This window comes from Peromyscus eremicus, chromosome 5 (genome assembly GCF_949786415.1).
Source record: "Peromyscus eremicus chromosome 5, PerEre_H2_v1, whole genome shotgun sequence".
In the NCBI taxonomy this organism is placed as follows: domain Eukaryota; kingdom Metazoa; phylum Chordata; class Mammalia; order Rodentia; family Cricetidae; genus Peromyscus; species Peromyscus eremicus.
Window position 1 is genome coordinate 75,431,793 of NC_081420.1, and position 17,910 is coordinate 75,449,702.

The 17,910-nt window shown below is 46.2% G+C and overlaps 1 protein-coding gene across 1 annotated transcript in view; it reads left to right on the forward strand.

Annotated features, from left to right (window-relative positions):
* The window catches only part of Svil (supervillin), a 207,153-nt gene that overhangs the window by 127,590 nt on the left and 61,653 nt on the right, over positions 1-17,910 (forward strand). The window contains exons 5-14 of the mRNA XM_059263727.1: positions 3,031-3,088; positions 3,206-3,357; positions 5,327-5,936; positions 10,575-10,655; positions 12,622-13,488; positions 13,878-14,042; positions 14,665-14,699; positions 15,224-15,285; positions 15,936-16,075; positions 17,363-17,458. Coding sequence (XP_059119710.1) covers positions 3,081-3,088; positions 3,206-3,357; positions 5,327-5,936; positions 10,575-10,655; positions 12,622-13,488; positions 13,878-14,042; positions 14,665-14,699; positions 15,224-15,285; positions 15,936-16,075; positions 17,363-17,458 — 2,216 coding nt within the window. The 5' untranslated portion in view covers positions 3,031-3,080. The remainder of the gene's footprint in view (positions 1-3,030; positions 3,089-3,205; positions 3,358-5,326; positions 5,937-10,574; positions 10,656-12,621; positions 13,489-13,877; positions 14,043-14,664; positions 14,700-15,223; positions 15,286-15,935; positions 16,076-17,362; positions 17,459-17,910) is intronic.

Here is a 17,910-nt window from a genome sequence, read left to right on the forward strand (position 1 = left end):
AAAATCTTTACTACAAAAGGGCCATTGAGATGTTTTGGCTCCTGCCACCCAAACCTGATGACCCAGAACCTACAGGGTAGAAGGAGAGAACTGACCCCCAAAAGCTTCCCTCTGACCCCGTATACAGAAGCCATGGCACACATGAACCTACAGACATACACAGACACACATATAAATAAATGTAATATGTATTTAAATAAAATAAGTCTTTGACTATGTAAACATTATAGTATTAAATAGACTTTCCATTTTAGAATTAAGAAACAGAGATACATCATTGTCTCTAACATTATTATTAAAATATAGTGCTTGCACCACTCAGTTCATCCATGTAAAGACTGCTTCATTAGTCTCTGACACATTCACAATTGCATGTCCATCACCATAGTCAATATTGGAGTGTCTTCACTATCCCAAAAGATACCTCACACCCTGGAGCCATCATTTTCCCTGTGAGGCCTCCAGTTTGGTGGTTACTTCCTGCCTTTGTACTGGCGCCTGCAGCCCTCCTGTGGAAGACAAACCAGTGTTCAGATCACTCCAGTCAGGCCTGCGCTCTCAGGCCATCCTGGGACAGGGAGGAGCACTGTCTTGGTGATGCGCTACCACTGACTTTTCTATCCAAGTGCCTGCTATCCTTGAGTTTGGAAGACTAAGTTCAGTGCTGTCTTTACCAAAAGTCCCCAGTCTCTCAGAAGTGAAGAACTAACTGTATTTCACAAGACAAGCCCTTGGCAGACCAAATTATCCTGAATACTGTTGGAATATTCATCTTACAAAGAATGTGTGGTAAATAGGTAAATGAATATGAGAACCTGCTCTCCAGTTCTCATAAAGGCCTTAATTGAAAACTGACCCATGAACTCTTACCAGAAATGGCAAAAGTCTCGTGGATGTAGAAGGACCACTTAGAATTACTCAAAAGAGACCATGGCAGTAGCTGTAAAATGGATAATTTAATTTAATCAAAATCTATGCATTTGAAAACAAATATAAGAAAGTTTTCCTCCTATGGAAATTAGACTGTCTATGATTGCGACATATCTGGGCTGTATGTTGACTAGTGTATGGAACCTGTGCCATTTAGGAGTTTTAGTTACGGCACACCATTCAGTCAATTGAATTATGGATGTTGACTCTGACTTTAAGGAACATTTTTATTGCATGTTTTTAGGGAATTTACATTGAAGGATCTTAGAATAAAGAGATATACTGCAGCCAGGTGGTAGTGGTGCACGCCTTTAATCCCAGCGCTCGGGAAGCAGAGCCAGATGGATCTCTGTTGAGTTCGAGGCCAGACTGGTCTGCAGAGCGAGCTCCAGAACAGGCACCAAAACTACACAGAGAAACCCTGTCTTGAAAAACCAAGAGAGAGAGAGAGAGAGAGAGAGAGAGAGAGAGAGAGAGAGAGAGAGAGAGAGAGAGACTGAGACTGCAGCTTGCTCTTACGTGGCTTGAGAGTACAATGAAAGTATCTACAGAAAGGGGAAAAGGAAGAAAATTAGTAAAATGTTAGCATGTCACAAGGGGTGTCTTAGAGAGCTTCTAAGTCTGAAATCACATAAAATTTGTTGAAAGAGTTTAAAGGGTTAGGATTGGGGTTAGTTTTTTTCCTGCTTATATGTATATGCACCATGTGTATGCCTCATACCTGCAGAGGTCAGAAAAAGGCATCAGAACCCCAGGAACTGGAGTTACGGATGGTTGTGAGCCTCCATGTGGGCGCTAGGAGTAGAACCTGGGTCCTCTACAAGCATATCCAGTGCTCTTAACTGCAGAGCCATACCTCTATCCCCATTAGCAAAAGTTTTAAGGCAGATGCCACTTAGAAATAAACACCCAGCTTCAGTCTCTGAGTACAAAGACCATTGTGGGAATCACATTTATGTATATGCAGTTTGACTCGTTGCTAAAATGCCACTCAAAAAGAAACAGCAGAAACTGAAGTGGATATTAGCTCAGTGACAGAAAATTTGACTAGTGTGCAGGAAGCCCTGAGTTCAGTCCCTAGCAGAGCAATGACAGTTACTAACTAATTAGATGCCATGTCTTAATTGCCCCTTAATTTCTCCTATGGGTCAGCCTTTCAGAATGTTGACCCTCAACTATCAGTCCCTCTTTCCTTTCCTGCCAGCTCCTCCCCGGGTCCTGATAGCCCCTCCTTCTGTCCTGGTGGTCCCTTGGCCCCTCCCTCTTTTTCTGCTAACTCCTTGCCTTTAGGTGCTCTTACGAATTGATGTAGTGAAGGTAGAGACAGATTAAGAGCCATTCTCTGCCAGCTTTGGCCGTCTCTCCAAAGAGGCAGTTGCTTGTCTTCTTGGTCTGCCCTGTAGTCAGTGTCTTGCTAGAACCTTCAACCACACCAAAGCATGTTCCCTGATTCTCCAGTCATGCCAGGAAAATCACATTATCCTCCTAGATTATAGCCTGGAAGCGAATGTTACCACTTCCTTCCAGTGAAGCTCGAGCAGAGTCTTGAGACCTGATTTCAGCCATGGTTAAAGGAAACATAGCCATGTCCTGACAGACGTTAAATGACAGGGTGACGTAGGAGTGGCTGTGTATGCATGCTAGGAGCTTGCAGATGACCCTCTGGGAGCTCGGGGCATATTCTTTGCAAATGTCTTCCAGGATAAAAGCTTCAGATACATGAGTATACATAACGAAATTTAAAATAGATACTAGGATTCCTGATAAGCAAAACAATTTTAAAAAAACAAAAACCTTACTAAAGAGGCCTTGTAGGTTAAGTCCCCTGTGACTTTGAGTGAAATAAGACTGACTGTCTTATCCTGTATGAGTTTATTTTTTGGCCCAAAGTGTGACGTGTGGGGAGGGGGTGCTGCGTGCACACATTAACTTGTTTCACTTGTTTAGCATCTCCCTTCCCACCTAAAAACAAACTCCAAGGGAGCAGGAAGCTAGCAGTGTCACGTGGGAGCTGAGAATAGATATTTTGCATGAGTGAATGAAAGAAACACAGAACCACTAAACACCGTATTGGTTTTGTTCTTCCCTGCTCTGTTGTAGTTGCAGAATTAAGAAAAATCTTCGAACCAAAGAGGAAAGACTTTTTAGAGATGAAAAGGTAATGTATTTATGTCACACCACTGTTGGGGAGAGACGTTTACCACAGCGATGTTTAATTTGTCCCTTAGTGTCCTTTTCCACGCTCACTGTGGGTTTTCTTTGGTCTGCTGTGCAGAAAGGAAAGAATTGCCAGGCGCTTAGAGGGAATAGAAAATGACCCCCAGCCCATCCTGTTGCAGAGCTGCACAGGGCTAGTGACTCATAGACTGCTGGAGGAAGATACACCCAGATACATGCGCGCCACAGACCCTGCCAGCCCTCACACTGGTGAGTACGTGACCACGCTAGGCAGGGTGCTTGTCCTGTCACACCTCACCTGCCTGATCCTGGGGTGCTGGAGAATGAGATGCCTGACACCAGAATAAAAACACCGACCAAAGCAGCTACAGGAAGGAAAAGCTTGTCTTGACTCACAGTTTGAGGGGACACAGTCCATCATGATGGAAGGAAAGTATGGCAGGGAGAGTAAGAAGCTGCTGGTCACACACACCCACAGTCAGGAATCAGGGAATGGATGCTGTTGCTGCTCCCCGGCTTTCTTCTTTTTCACCTTTTTATTCAGTGGGTTGATGTCACACACATCAGGGCAGATGTTCCCTTCCTAGTTAAGCCTCTGAAAAGTGACTCCAAATCTAGTCAAGTTGACAATGCGCATTAACCATCACAGCCAACAGCAGTACACTGTGTGTGTATGTAGTTTCTTCAATATTTTGTCTATCAGGCCCCTTTAGACAGTGATCCGTCAGAGGCACACATGGTGTCCATTTCTCCATTTCCATGGCTCAGCACAGAATCTGCTGTTAAAGTCTATTGGTAGATGTCTGTCTGTAAAGGAAGGATTCAGATATGTGCATCGTTGGTTACACTAAATATCCAGATGCCTAGCAGAGGGGATGGCTTCTTAGAGCAGGAAAAGTAAAATGCAAAGTTGGGCCTTGGGTGGCTGCAGTTACTACTCTCAGGATACATGCCACAAGCCTGTCTATTTTTGTGTGTGTAAATGTGTTACATATTGATTTTCAACATGCTGAGCATGACTTAGCTTTTTCTCGGTCATGCCCTGTCACTGTTACGGACATTGGTTACCCCACCTGACCTCAGATGGAACAATACAATTAGGGCTGAGCTTCCCAGCCAGGTCCCAGGCTCAGGCTCTGAGGTGCTGCTTTTCCTAGCCATTGTTTCCAGTTTCCTCTTCAGAGCGGGGCTCCTGATCTCCTTGCATAATGCCACAGTTTGCTGGTATTGGTGGCTTGTGATAGAGAACTACGTGAAAAGCCAAGAATCTATACCCAGAATCAATACCCAGGAACAAATCCTTGTGTACATAATGTCTTCATCCATGTAACATTTAATTTAACCATCAAACATAGTGAGGAAATTAATTAATTTGTGGAGTTTGTTCTTAGACATAAGTTATGTAGCCCACACTGGCTTAAACACACTCTCCTCCTGCTTCAGCCATCTGCTGGTGTTACCGGCATGCACAACCAAGAAAGAATTATTTATGAAGATGTTAGGAATTGAGATGAGGAAAGGACATATTCCTCTTTCCATTTCATACCAAGCCCCAAAGTAAATTCTGGTTAATCTTATTATAATTCAAAAGAAGTCATTGGAAACTTGAAAACACAGGCATATGTTTCATTCAAGTGAACTTAAAAAACAGGTAAAGAAATCTCCAAATGATGAATGAGTCAGTATTACTTAGAGCGGTGTAGAAATTAATTTCACAGCCTAGCAACTGACTGAAAGGTCTCAAATGCCCTCATAAATAATTCAACGTTTTGATGTGTATGTGTGTTTGCATGTGTGTGGGCAACTGGGAAAAACCACATCTGTAAGTACAGATACCACTCTGATGACTGTGAAAACCACAGTCCATCTCTTGTTAAATCAGCAAATGTTCTGGTGTCTGCTGTCTTTTCTAGGAGAATCTCAACCTGCCCCTGGACCCCATAGGAAATATTTAACTCAAAAACAAAACATAAAAATAAATAAAGGGGAATAAATGAGATGCCAGAGGCGGCTGGAGAGTGTGGGGGACAGATGCAGTGTGGCTCTCTGCTTTCCTACTTTTCCTGGGGGACCCCAGGCTCCTTCCATCAGCCAGCCTAGATGAGATGGGGCCTTCAGGCTGGGCTGTCTGTGAGCATCAGGCAGTGTGGAGGACTCTGAGTGTTACATGGCTGTCTGGGCTTGGTCTGCTATGTTTTATCCTGTGGTCTTCTTGTAGGGCGATCTAATGAAGAGGAAGACAGTTCCGGGTCTTCCTTAGAAAAGCAAACTCCATCTAAATACTGCACAGAAACCTCAGGCATCCATAGTTCGGGCTCCATGGACACCCACAGTCTGGAGTCCAAAGCGGAAAGGATCGCAAGGTACAAAGCCGAGAGGAGGCGGCAGCTGGCAGAAAAGTACGGGCTGACCCTGGACCCGGAAGCTGACTCCGAATACTTGTCTCGATATGCCAAGTCTCGGAAGGACCCAGAAGTGGGTGACAGACGAGGAAAAGGTGACAAGCAGGAAGAACCGAGCAAGGACACCAGTTCCTTGCACTCCAGGGCAGAGCCAGGGCCCAGGACCAGCTTGGTAGAGTCCCAGGACAGCGCCCCGCTGGGGAGCAACATGTCTGACCAGGAGCTGCTGCTCAACTTGGAGAACCAGCGGCGAGTCCAAGAGGCCCCGGTGGCAGAAGATGGTCCCCCTGCCTTCTTTTCTGAGCGAGGCACCTCCTTCTCTGAAGTGCCAAGGTCCCCAAAGCAAATGTCCAGCTCACCACTGCAGCAGCCAGCCTCCCCGAGCCTCCTGGGTGACCCGCCGGTGCCCCTGGAGGCCCGAGCCAGGTAAGCCTTGGGCACTTGTTCTGCCTTGGCTGTCACAGCGGGTTTGGAGGGTCTCCATTCACTATAGAGATACTTCGTAATTTCTACAATATCTGACCAAGCCTTCCACACTTCCTGTCTTCCTTCTCTCTGTCGGGGCCTTAAGTTCTCCTTCAAGCAAACTGAGCAGGTGTCATGGGAACACTTACATAGAAGCCACCATAGAGGACGCTTGCTGTGTTTCCGGCCCAACTTAATTTATCTTTTTGTTCCCTTTTTGGTTACGCTCAAGACTTAAGTTTTGGGGGGATGGTTTTGGTGGCTTACGCCTAGAGTCCCAAGGCAGGAAGAGTCATAGTAATGGGATAGAGGTCTTTGTTTATGGTACAGTCTAATAGATAAACACTGAAGGACCGGTAAGGCAGCACTATATAAATATGTACCAGTAAGGAGAGCCACAGCTGACAGAAAGCCCTTGCCAAAAGGACCAGCCAAACACAAGAACAGCTCCTGTGTGGGAAAATGAAAGACGTCAAATACAAATCCCAGAACTCAGAATACAGTCGAGGATGCATGTGTGTTTCTAAATTTAGGTTGAAAAGAAATTGCTGTCCATGTTAAAACACTGTTTACTTAAATACCTGGCTTAAAGGGTCAGCCTGAAGGTCTGGGTGGATTCCTAAAGAGCCTCTTCCATTCAAACAAGCAACAGCTTTATGGGTGAATTGAGACGGGCTGGGAACCTGGAGTCAAATCAACTTATTCTGGGGAGTAATTGTGTGTGACACATAGATATATGTACACACACGTATGTGAACAAATATTTATTGTATTTATTTTGAGTATGTGTTGGGAACATCTTTGGTTGCTTTCACTGGAACACGGTGGTAAACATCTACTCCCTCTTACATGGCAGTGATGCCCCGAGGCAAACATTTTAGGTGCTGACATTTTCTCAGCCCCAAGTCTGTCGTCATGAACTTAGTCATACAGACTCAGATGCTTAGATACTAGCCTCTAAGGTAATTAGATTCTATAAGTCCACAGGAAGTATTTTGAAAGTCTTTGTTCAGCCTTGGGACTAAAGTACTTGACGCTGAGAGATAGAGAGACCCATTCCCACATAGTTTAAAGAGGGTGTCTTGCCTGGAAGTACGCATTTCATAGTAGAAGCGCTGTGCTTGGTTTGGCTATTTATATCAAAGGAAATCCTGTTCCTATTTCATTTACTTATTCTGTGTGTGCATATATGTGAATATGTGCATTCCTGGTGTGGTGTGTTGCGCTTGTGGAGGTCAAGGGATAACTTGCAGGGGTCAGTTCTCTCCTTCCACCATGTGGGTCCTGGTGGTCAGACTTGGGTCATCAAGCTTGATGGCCAGTGCCTTTACCTACCGAACTGCCCTGCCAGCCAGCTGGCCCCCTTCATATGATTTGTATGTAGAACAAAGAATCCCAACAGATGCTGACTTAGGAATAAAAATAGGTCATGCAGGAAAAGGAAGACTAATCTCAGATTCCCATACAACACCTGTTTGATGTCTCTTCCTTGTATGGGAACAATCTGAAATATTACTAGTGAAATAACAGTTTGGGGCAATATATATTTGTTTTGGAAGTTTTAAGTATTCCATAAAATGATCAAGAAGGTTTTTATGTTAAATGTTGGATAGAGGGATGGATGCTGTAAGGTCCTTAGCTCATCCTATCATGAGCTTGGGCATTGATGCACACTTTATTGTGAAGAAAATGAAGACTATATACACATTCTAAGGAACTGGGGCACTGTAAGGCAGGCCCAGCCCCACTTTTTGGATACTTCCAAACCCTTGGGACTTCAAGGTTTGCATCATGTGAAGAAGGCTGTTCCCAGGATGAACCACGGCTTGTGAATTCGGCAAAGAGTGAGTGTGGAAACAAAAGCACACTACTTTTTAACCAACAATATTGTTATCAGTGTGGTGGATAATCTTGTGGACTTTTTCCGCCTTAAAAAATATGAACTCCAGCTCCCACCAAAGTCCTGAACCCCAAACTCTTGTTTAATCCTTTATGCAGCTCTTATTTCCTTATTAAGAGACAGACAGACAGAAGCACATAGTTGTTATTCTGTGAGGGCAAATGCAGATGCTCTCGACCTGGGGTCCCCAGCTGTTGTGTGCCTGAGCATCATCCGTCACCCCATGTGAGTCATGTAACTAAAAGGAGGAGAGTGAAATTCAATACCCTGTTCTCAGAGCTGACTCTCCAGAAAAGCCTCGTTCATTACTTCTTCATTACTGCACCCCAGTCCTTCTCCAGCACTGTGTCTCCCAGATTGTGTCCTGGGTGACTCTAACCCGACAGTGGAGAGGTCATGGAGAACAGAACTGAAACTTGACCTGAAAAGAGTTACCTTTGGTGGGTTATGACTTAGACAAGGCTTGCCATGGGTACCTGGGGACTAGTAAATCATACCCCCTGCCCTGAGACAGGGTAGCATTCCCTATGTAGACCAGGCTGGCCTTGAGAACTTGCAGAGATCTGCCCATCTCTGCCTCTGGCGTGCTGGGATTACAGTCATATCTCTCTTGCCTGTTACAGTGCTGGAGTTTGATGACCTGACTTTTCTTTGTTACTTCTCAGAGCTAATCTAGCTTCCTATTCTGCACATACCAGGAGCTCAATGACACATGTCAGGTTAGCCCGAGTGTGAGCTTGTATCTGCCCCATTGGTTGCCTCATTCGGGGATGAAACAACAACATATGCTAGCCCAGGAAGGTAGAGCAGAGGCTGGACACAGGAGTTCTCCCCTCACTGTTTGCACATCTCCTAATGAGAGCTTTGAGTCCTGAAAAAAATCTCCAGAGCCTCCGGTCCTCATGGTTCTGGTTGCTGCTCATCTGTCCATGTCCTGTAGAGATGTCTGCAGCAAAGTGTAGTGCCTGGCATTCATCTTGCCTCAACTCCCATCAGCTCTGGCCAGCAGCTCTCTACCGTGTCCTGTGGACATCAGGGCAGAGCCCAGGAAGCAGGTCTCAGATCCATTCTCTAAAGAGAAGCCTTCTGCTGCTCCTCACAGATCCATTCTGTTACGAGTAAAATTATGTTCATTTCCCTACTATACCAAATATCTGCTGTCCAACCTCATCCCACCAACTTTGGCTGCTAATAGAGATTAACTCGTTCCTTTTGGGGTTTCATTTAATTCTGTCCTTACTGGCAAGTGGCAGTTCCATTGAATTAAATACAAATACGGTTCCTAAAATGCCAGCCTGTAACATAGAAGTCGATGTGTGCAAGTGAGATTTCCAATGTCAGTTGTGCCTAGGACTGTGGCCATTGCTGTACCCATGCTTGTGTGCAAAGCAGCCATCTCCCACACAGGCGACTGTCATCAGTTGGCTAAACTGAATGATGTGATAGAGTACCACCTTCTATAATCAGAGCTGCGTGAGGCTTCACTGTCACCCAGCTTTTGTTTGTTTTCTTTGACTTTTGAAACAGTGTTTCACTGGGTAGCTCTGGCTGACTAAACACGGGGAGTTCCTCAACCTGGGAATACAATTCTCCACTGTCCAATCACATCCAAAGACGAATCCATTGGTCTGGAGTTACTGCTTCCTTGTTCTGTCCCCAGTGACTCCAGAGCCCTCTCCCAGTGGAGGTGGCCTCTGCACAACAGGGTCTTGGCTCACTCCTAACAGCCCCCAAAATAAATTTTAAGTCTGTAGAATATAACTCAGTTGGTAGAGTGCTTACCTAGTATGCACAAAGTCCAGGTTCAATCCCCAGCACGGCGTGAGCTGGTTTGTACAGTGGTGGTTCATGCCTATAATCCTGGGACTTGGGAGGTTGAGGCAGGAGTAACAGCCATTCAAGTTCATCCACGGCTACTGCATGAATTCAGGGGAGGCTTTCTGTTTTTTCTTTGTAAATCCTAAGAAGATACAGTCTGTGGCATGGTTATTCTTCCTGTAGCTACTTTACATTAGCAGGCTTTCCTCGCCTATAATTTTAACCAAAGGTATCTCAGCTTGGTCTTAATGACACTGATACATTCCACCTTACATTGTGTGTGACTGAGTGTTAAGGAACAAGTGTGTAAGTTGGATGCTACCTTAACGGGATGCAAAACCTTTTCATGATTAGGATGAAGCCCTTTCTCACCCTGTTGCCTGTTGACAACAAATTGACATTTGTAACTGATACAAAAAAAAAAGGATAAAAAGGAAGCGTGTAACAGCAGACAAAAGATTCACTCTTTGTTTGGTGTTTATCCTTTCGCATGGACACTTTTTTCATTTGTCTGTTTACATGTGTGCCTCTGTGAAATTTATGGAAGTTGAGTTGCCTTGTATTTGAATTCCAACTTCTCATAAGTATGAACCGAGTGTGACTATAACAGACTCCTGTCAGTGACTAAACCCATTTTCTCTAGTGGCCTTAGATTTATTTGTTTTCACTTCTTGAGTTTTGTGGTGAGCCAAATGACCAAGATATTCCAAGAAGTCAGTGTAAACTCTAAGGGCACCATGTACATTATGTCTTTTCAAAAGCCAGCTTGAGCATCTTAACTAAAAGCAACCTTTGGGTTTTGCTTATAGTAAAATGATGTGGGCATGGGCATCGGCATTTTTATAGCAATGTCCTAAAGTTTTGTTTCTTGTGCATGGTAGTACAGGGAAGGCCACCCATGAGTGGTTTCTGCAGAAAGATGCCGAAGGGGATACACCTTCACTTATCAACTGGCCTTCCAGGTACATCCCAGGTTGGAAGTGTGTGGCTGATGCATGGCGGATGTCCTCCTACCCCGTCTCCTCTCCTTGCTCTGCCACACTTAACTAACCCTCGCATTCCTCTCCCTGTTGGACAGGCCTCTGAGAACCATGTGTTCAAAAACAAGCTGCTTCCTAATCATATCTGTTCCCAGATGGCCCTGTCGACATCGACACTTCCTCTCCTTCCTGGTTCGCTTCCCTTTGTCTCTGTCATAAGGCACTCACTTCCTTGCTTGCTCACTTTCTCACCAACTCACTACAGAACTGGCCAACAGGGGGCAATATCGAACACCTCCTCTGGGCCCTCCTGCCCCGCCCACTTCCCTTTTCTGCACCAGCTCCGGTTTCCTTGTTTCTAAACCAGTAGCTAATTTTCACTAGTTAAATTTAGGGCATGCGACCTATAACAGACAAACACTCCAATCATTTCGTGAAGGGGAGAGGCGGAGAAATTAAGAATGAGCAAGTCACTGGCCGGACAAAGGTCCCCCGTATTGAGTTTCTGACCGTGACTTTGTTCTCTTGAGATCGCCTCGGATAAGGAGCACACACTCCACAGGGGAGCTTGACTGAGCTGCAGCCTTCTGAGCAGCGGCCTCCACTGCGGCTGTCTCGGAGAAGCCGTAGCTCCGAGTGCTTTTTCCAAACACTCACAGTAACTACCTTTATGGGTGTCTTCAGTGTTTCCTTGGGGAACTCTACCGATGATGTCCCGTTTGAAAGCAGAGCTTGTTTTATGAATTTGATACGGCAAACTACGGCTAAACCGGGCGATTCTATAATGTGATTATTACAAACAGTCACTTTTGCTCACTCACCTAAGTGAAATGGAAGCTTTACGTTTTCCCAAGAAATCTCTTCCCCCTCTCCAAAAAGCCGTGTGCAGTTTCTGAGAGTTGGACCTGGTCAGTGGTTTTCCCTTTTGCACTACGCCGAGTGGTATTTCAAAAGGTAACAGAAGGGGTGCTTCTCTTGTTGAATGTGTCATTTGGCTGAGGAGGAAGGCATGAGCTCTCCAAAAGCCTCCGCACCTCGTGGCACTAGTCCTTTCTTTCCCTGTGGTGGGGACCAAATACAGGGCCTCACACAGGCCAGGCAGCACCCTCCTTGCAAGCTCGCTGTTTCCACTTGAAAGGCAAAGCACTGGGTCTGGGATGGACAGGTAAGGTCCCCCAGCCAGGGTTCTTGATTAGCGGGCTTCTGCAGATGAGAAATGGTCCGAAGCTTTTGACTTCTTTTCCAGTCTTGCTCTCAAATAGTTAAAAATCAGAAACAACAAAAAAACAATCCCTCTTTAAGTTGGTTTTTAATTAGGGTGTAGCATCAGTGGGAGGGAGATAAGGGCTCACGAGTCTCTTAAGTCTCTTAACAAATGCCTTCTTCCTAACATTCCTGTGGCGGTATGGTCGTGAGTATGTGCTCAGTGCTTCAAGAGGTAACTTAAGCAATGGAGCTCAGTAGAAAGCTTAAGTAATCACAAATGCCCACATATCCAGTGGACAGTGAAGTGGCTGTGTCTCCTCCAAGAGTGTTTCCTTGGAGCAGCCAGCCACCCCTCACAGCCCACACCTGAGTCTGGACTTGCACAGAGTCCTGACCTAGGCATTGCTTCCTTCACACTAATGCTTACAGTGATGTATATGAATGAAGCTTCCTGGGGCTGCCAGGGGTTTCGTTAGAGTAAGCCCATTCTCCCTCAGGATAGCATGTGACTCTCAGCTTAACAGGGGATGGAACTTTTGGGCCACACTAGAATATGAGTGCAAATTTGGAGATTTCACTCCATGTCAGTGGCAAGTACTAGGTGTCCGTGTTCAATGCCCGAATGTGTTTTCGCACATTGTTCTCTCTGCATTGGCTCCAATGCCATCCATGGTCTGTGCATGCTTCCTTCCCCTTCGGTGATGACTACACATGGCAACATAAATCCTGTTTTTTTCTTAAGAGTTAAAGTTAGAGAAAAATTGGTGAAGGAGGAGAGTGCTCGCAGCAGCCCTGAACTCACCTCAGAGCACTTAACTCAGAGGAGACCAGGACCAGCGCATTTCCTGTCCATCCAGTCAGAAAGCTCCGCCTTTGATAGGGTCACCAGCAAGGTAGTGAGCTCACTACGGCCAAGCCGGAGCTGTGTCCTGCCAGCTGACCCTGTTCATGCCATCAAGCTGGTGACCGTGGACACCCCAGAAAGCGCATCTGAATCCAGCTGGGTGGGGTCAGCCACCCCAAATGTCATAAAATCTACCACCCTGAAGATTCTAGAAGGTGGGTTGAGGGACGCTCCAGAGCTCCACATTTGTGAATCAAAAGCGAAAGATGTGCCTCCCCCTGAACCTCTGGAGAGGAGCCCCAAATCCCTCTTGACCTCCGAAGATGGCAGGCTTGTGAGAGGCCACGAAGACCCCTCTGGTCATGAAGATTTAGATGAGCCCAGGGTTCGCTCCATCACTGTAGAACCTGAGAGGGGGCGGCGAGTTCAACACCAGCCCACTCAGAGAATTGGCCGGAGTGAAATGGTTCTGTATATGCAGAGTGGTCCCGTGTCCCAAGATGCCACATTGACCAGTCACACAAAAGAGGCCTCGCCAAAGAAGCGCAAGGTTTTGGCCCGGTCCCTGTCGGATTACACGGGTCCCCCTCAGCTTCAGGCCCTCAGACACAATAAGGACGCAGCCCCAAAGCAGGAGCTGGAGCTGCCGAGTTCCAGGGCAGAAGGGTCTGGTGCAGAAGCTAGCATGCTGGACACCAGAGTCTCCGTCGCTCAGCTCCGAAATATGTTTCTGGAGTCAGCCAGAGCCAACAAGAAACCTGAACTGTAGGTGATGTTCCCAACATCCTTCCAATATGTCACTTGCACGTCCTTGGCAGACGATTCACATCTCCACCTGTGGTGTGTGTCCTGTTAGCTTAGCTCACAAGCGTGTGCAGGGCAGAGTGTACCGGAAATGGCTCACACACTACCATTCTGCTTCTGCCTACTAATTGGGATCTGGAGGAATGGGTCTCTGGAATGTTCCACCTGCAGATGTGATGCGCATGGTAGCAGCATGTAGAACCTAGCGCTGTGTCTTACACTGAGATGCATAAACCTTCTCTCTCTCTCTCTCTCTCTCTCTCTCTCTCTCTCTCTCTCTCTCTCTCTCTCTTCTTCCTCCCTCCCTCTCTCCTCCCTGTTTTACCCTCACTGCCCTGTGGTCCTAAAAGCCAATCCCGGGTTGAGAGGTCAGCTGAAGGAATTGGCTTGCCCACGGAACGGGAGAGAGGGTCTCGGAAACCAAGACGCTATCTTTCTCCTGGTGAAAGTAGGAAAACCTCTGAGCGATTTAGAACTCAACCTATAACCTCAGCAGAGCGAAAGGAGTCGGATAGGTAGGCATGTGTGTGTATACTTCTAGCAACTCAAGCATGGGGTTCTCACTGCCCTGGTGAGCTTGATGCTATTTGCATAGGATTCTAGGACTCCAGGATTGTTCCAGCTCAGCCGTAAGGATACTTATTTTATTTACTGACATGTATTTCCAAAGAATGTTGCTTTTTCTAACTACTATAACTCTACAGTTTTAAACTGCCTGCAGATCAGGTGAGGAGAAACACGTGTCTTCAGTTAGTGCTTTTCATTTTTAGTGCTTTTATTAAACCGGCATCTGAATTGAGCATCTGCCACGGGGCTTAGGAATTTTGTATTCATCTTATAAGCAGCTTACTTCTTATATTTACATTTTGTATGGCATCATCATATGCAAATGTATAGAAATTATAAGGTTCACCAGAAATGTGCCCTCAGTCTCACATAATGACTTCCTGTCAGTACCACTTTTTCTCCACAAGGTGTGCACCAAGCTGGGGTTGTGTGTACACGCTCCACAGTGTCCGCTCACAACTGTTTGTAGCTCCAGCCAAGTCTTCCAGATAGTTCACGTGCATCTTGTTTCATATGGAGCTTGTGTGCCCACCACTAATCATCGTCATTATCTGTTCCTGTCTTTCCTAGGTACCCTTCGGGTTCAGACATGCCAATGGTTGAAGGCAAGTATCTCTTCTTTTTATTCTTCCGTGTCTTGTCCAGATTAGATTGAAGACCTAAGATCCGGGGCTTTGCAGGAAATGAAACCTGGAGCCTGTCACTTTCTCGCTGTCTTCCAAAATTGCCTTGCCACGAACCCTAGCTGGAAATTTCAGATAAGCCTTCCCTTTGCTTTTGATAGAAATGAAGAGGCTTGTTCTGTAAGCAATATGAAACAGCCATTGTGATGAAAGAAGTGGATTTTACTGGTGACTGCCACCATGCCTCAGCAAGGCAGTCTGTTCCTAAGGTCCCTTCTTAAATCCTCTTAGCCAGACTACTACAGTAAACATCACCATCTGGCCACAGTTTGGTTTGAATTGTGGTGAGGAAGCATGAGCTCCTCACAAGGGGAGACTTCCCAGTTGGGATGGCGGTTCACCTCCTCCTGGATCCAAGGGATGGCCGGGTCAGTCTTGAAAGCCTTTCAGAGATGAAGCCCATGCTTCCTAATGATGGTCAGTTTTTCTTTCATGGCTTTTTACAGATGAAGAAAAGGTAGATGAACGGGCCAAGCTGAGTGTCTCTGCCAAGAGGTTGCTTTTCAGGGTAAGGTGTGCCAAATGGTTTGCTTAGAGACGGTAACCCTAAGAGGAAGATGCTCAGTACTTCTCACACTTCTGGGAGCCTCGGTGTCCTCCTCACCTGCCGGTCCTGTTCTTCTCTTCCTGTGCTGTGTTAGTCAGTGTCCCTTTACTGTAACAGAACAGCTGAGGCTATCACACTTTCTAAAAAAAGAAGTTTATCTCTACACAGTACTTCAGAGGTTCTACTCTGTGAGCAGCTGGCCCGGTTGCTTTGGGCCTGTGATGAGGTAGCACTCCCTGACAGGAGCAGATGGTGGAGGAAGCTGCTCCCCACCTGGTGGCAGGGATGAAGAGGAGTGGAAGAGACAGGATTCTGGGATCCTTTTGGGGGGCTGATGACCTTGCTCTCAGCCCCACCTCTTACATTCCACCAGTACCAAGCTGGGGGCCAAGCCCTTAATGCAGACCATCTAGAACTAAGCTTCAGGATCTGCTTTGGCTGGTTTTGACCACCCAGCTGCTCCAGCCTGAAGTCTTCACTTCTGATGGCAGGGGCCTCTCTCTGGTGTCTCCTCCTACGGATCCTTCGGAAGAGTAGCAGACAGACGTTTTGTTACCCTAGCTGTTTTTCTTTGAATTCATGGGGGATTCTACAATGTTTCCTAACTGCAGGAAATGGAGAAATCATTTGATGAACACAACGTCCCAAAGAGACGTTCGAGAAACGCGGCTGTGGAGCAAAGGCTGCGCCGCCTGCAGGACCGGTCTCACACCCAGCCCATCACCACGGAGGAAGTGGTCATCGCAGCCACGTGCGTCTCTGGGGGGCGTTCTTAGCCTGGCCTGTGCTGTCATCTTTAAAGGGAGATTCGAGAATTTTCCACAAAGATCAGGCAGTTTCGCGAGGAGCCGTAGAGAGGCACACGTTTCATACTTGTTTTTGATTTCTGCTATTTCAACAGTCGTGGGAGGTACCTGTTGTAGGTCCCAGGGTTACCTCTGAAGTGCTTTTATCCTCGTGTTTTATCTTTCACAGTGAAAATATAAAACATGAAAGGAGGTGAACTCCAGTGAACCTCAGCTTCATGGTTATCAGCTCCTCGGCTGTCTTCCTCCGCATGCATTATCTTCAGCCACACCCCAGACGTTCCATCCTTAAACATTTTAGCGCATACCTCGAAGAGATACGCATTTACTTTGTTTTAAACCATCACCAAAGTGTCTAAAAACTAATTGGCAGTTGGACACTTTCCAGGAAGCCTGCGTTTGGGCAGTCTGCTCAGGTGTGCTCAGGTGTGCCTTGACTGGTTCATTCAAAGTTAGCAGCTCCAGTCAACTGAGACTGTTTGTTTTAAAAAACATTTCTGTGGAGCGTTGGCCTCTCACAGAACCTCTGTCTGCAGGCTTGCTATTGGAACCTGCTGTGAGGTGGCCAGCCTCCACTTTCTTCTCCAAGTGTTCAATTTTAAGAGTCCTAGGGGGTCACACAGCCTCTGCATGCTGGACAAGTGCCTCAGGCTCCTCGTTGTCTTGATGTGTTTATAGACAAGCACATCTGTGTACTTACCCAAGACTCCTCGCATATCCATTTGTTGAAAATGTAATTTCTTGGATTGGCTGGTAAACACTGTGAAACAGACACCCATGGAAACAAAACCAGAAGAGAGGGGGAGTAACTGGCTGGCCAGGCTCAGTGGGTCTACTTTGATGGGCTTATTGGTTGACGAGGTCACTGATGCTTCTAAAAGCTACACTGAGAAGAACATTCTAAACTGTGGCCGGAATCTCCTGACCGGCTATGGTTGACACTAGCTTTTTAAACGACTTCTTAAAATGAGGCTGTTTGTCTGAGTTGACCCTTTCTCAAGCTTCCGCCTCTGCTTGTCCCATTTACTCTGGACAGCCTCTGCCTCTGTTCCCTCCATCTGTATTGCTTTCCCAAGTTCCTTTGTGACTCGTTTTCCCCTCACAGTGTTTAGCAAATATTTTCGGTGAAATATTTGGTTTTTGCATTTCTGGATTTACTGCTATGCCTTCCTTAATGCCTCTTTTCTTCTCTCTCCTCATGAACGCTCCTCCTATGGCCATTGCTTTTAAAGTGAACCTATCCCTGCTTCGCGTTCTGGGGGCACCCACCCTGTCATGGCAAGACTTCCTAGCCTCACTGTAGCTAGGAGCGCTGTGCAGCCTGCCAGGTACCGGACACACACAGCTGCATGTAGCACCCAGTGCCAAGGTGCTGGGCAGCGGGTGCATCTGGAAGCCTTGAATGCCTTTCTTGTGTTTGACAAACAAGTCAGTGCAGTGAGTGTCCCGGAAATGTTTGATGTTTGGTCCTGTCATAGCACGAGGTACCATTAATTCTGTGACTGTGTGAGAAATGTGTCGTCCATCTGCCTGTTTCCTGTGTGGGTGCTAGGATCACACTAACCCACTTATACATTTTTCTTACATAAAAAAACCTTTATTTTTCTTCTAAAATACTAACAGGTAATTTAAAAATGGAGCATTAACATGACTATTGAAATGTTGGTAAGATCTAGTTATTTTTAAATATGTGTACACATAAATCCATACTAAAACCAAATACTTCTGTTTTCTAATTTGAAGAGAAGAGAAACAGTGCTATAAGATTTTAGGATCAGTT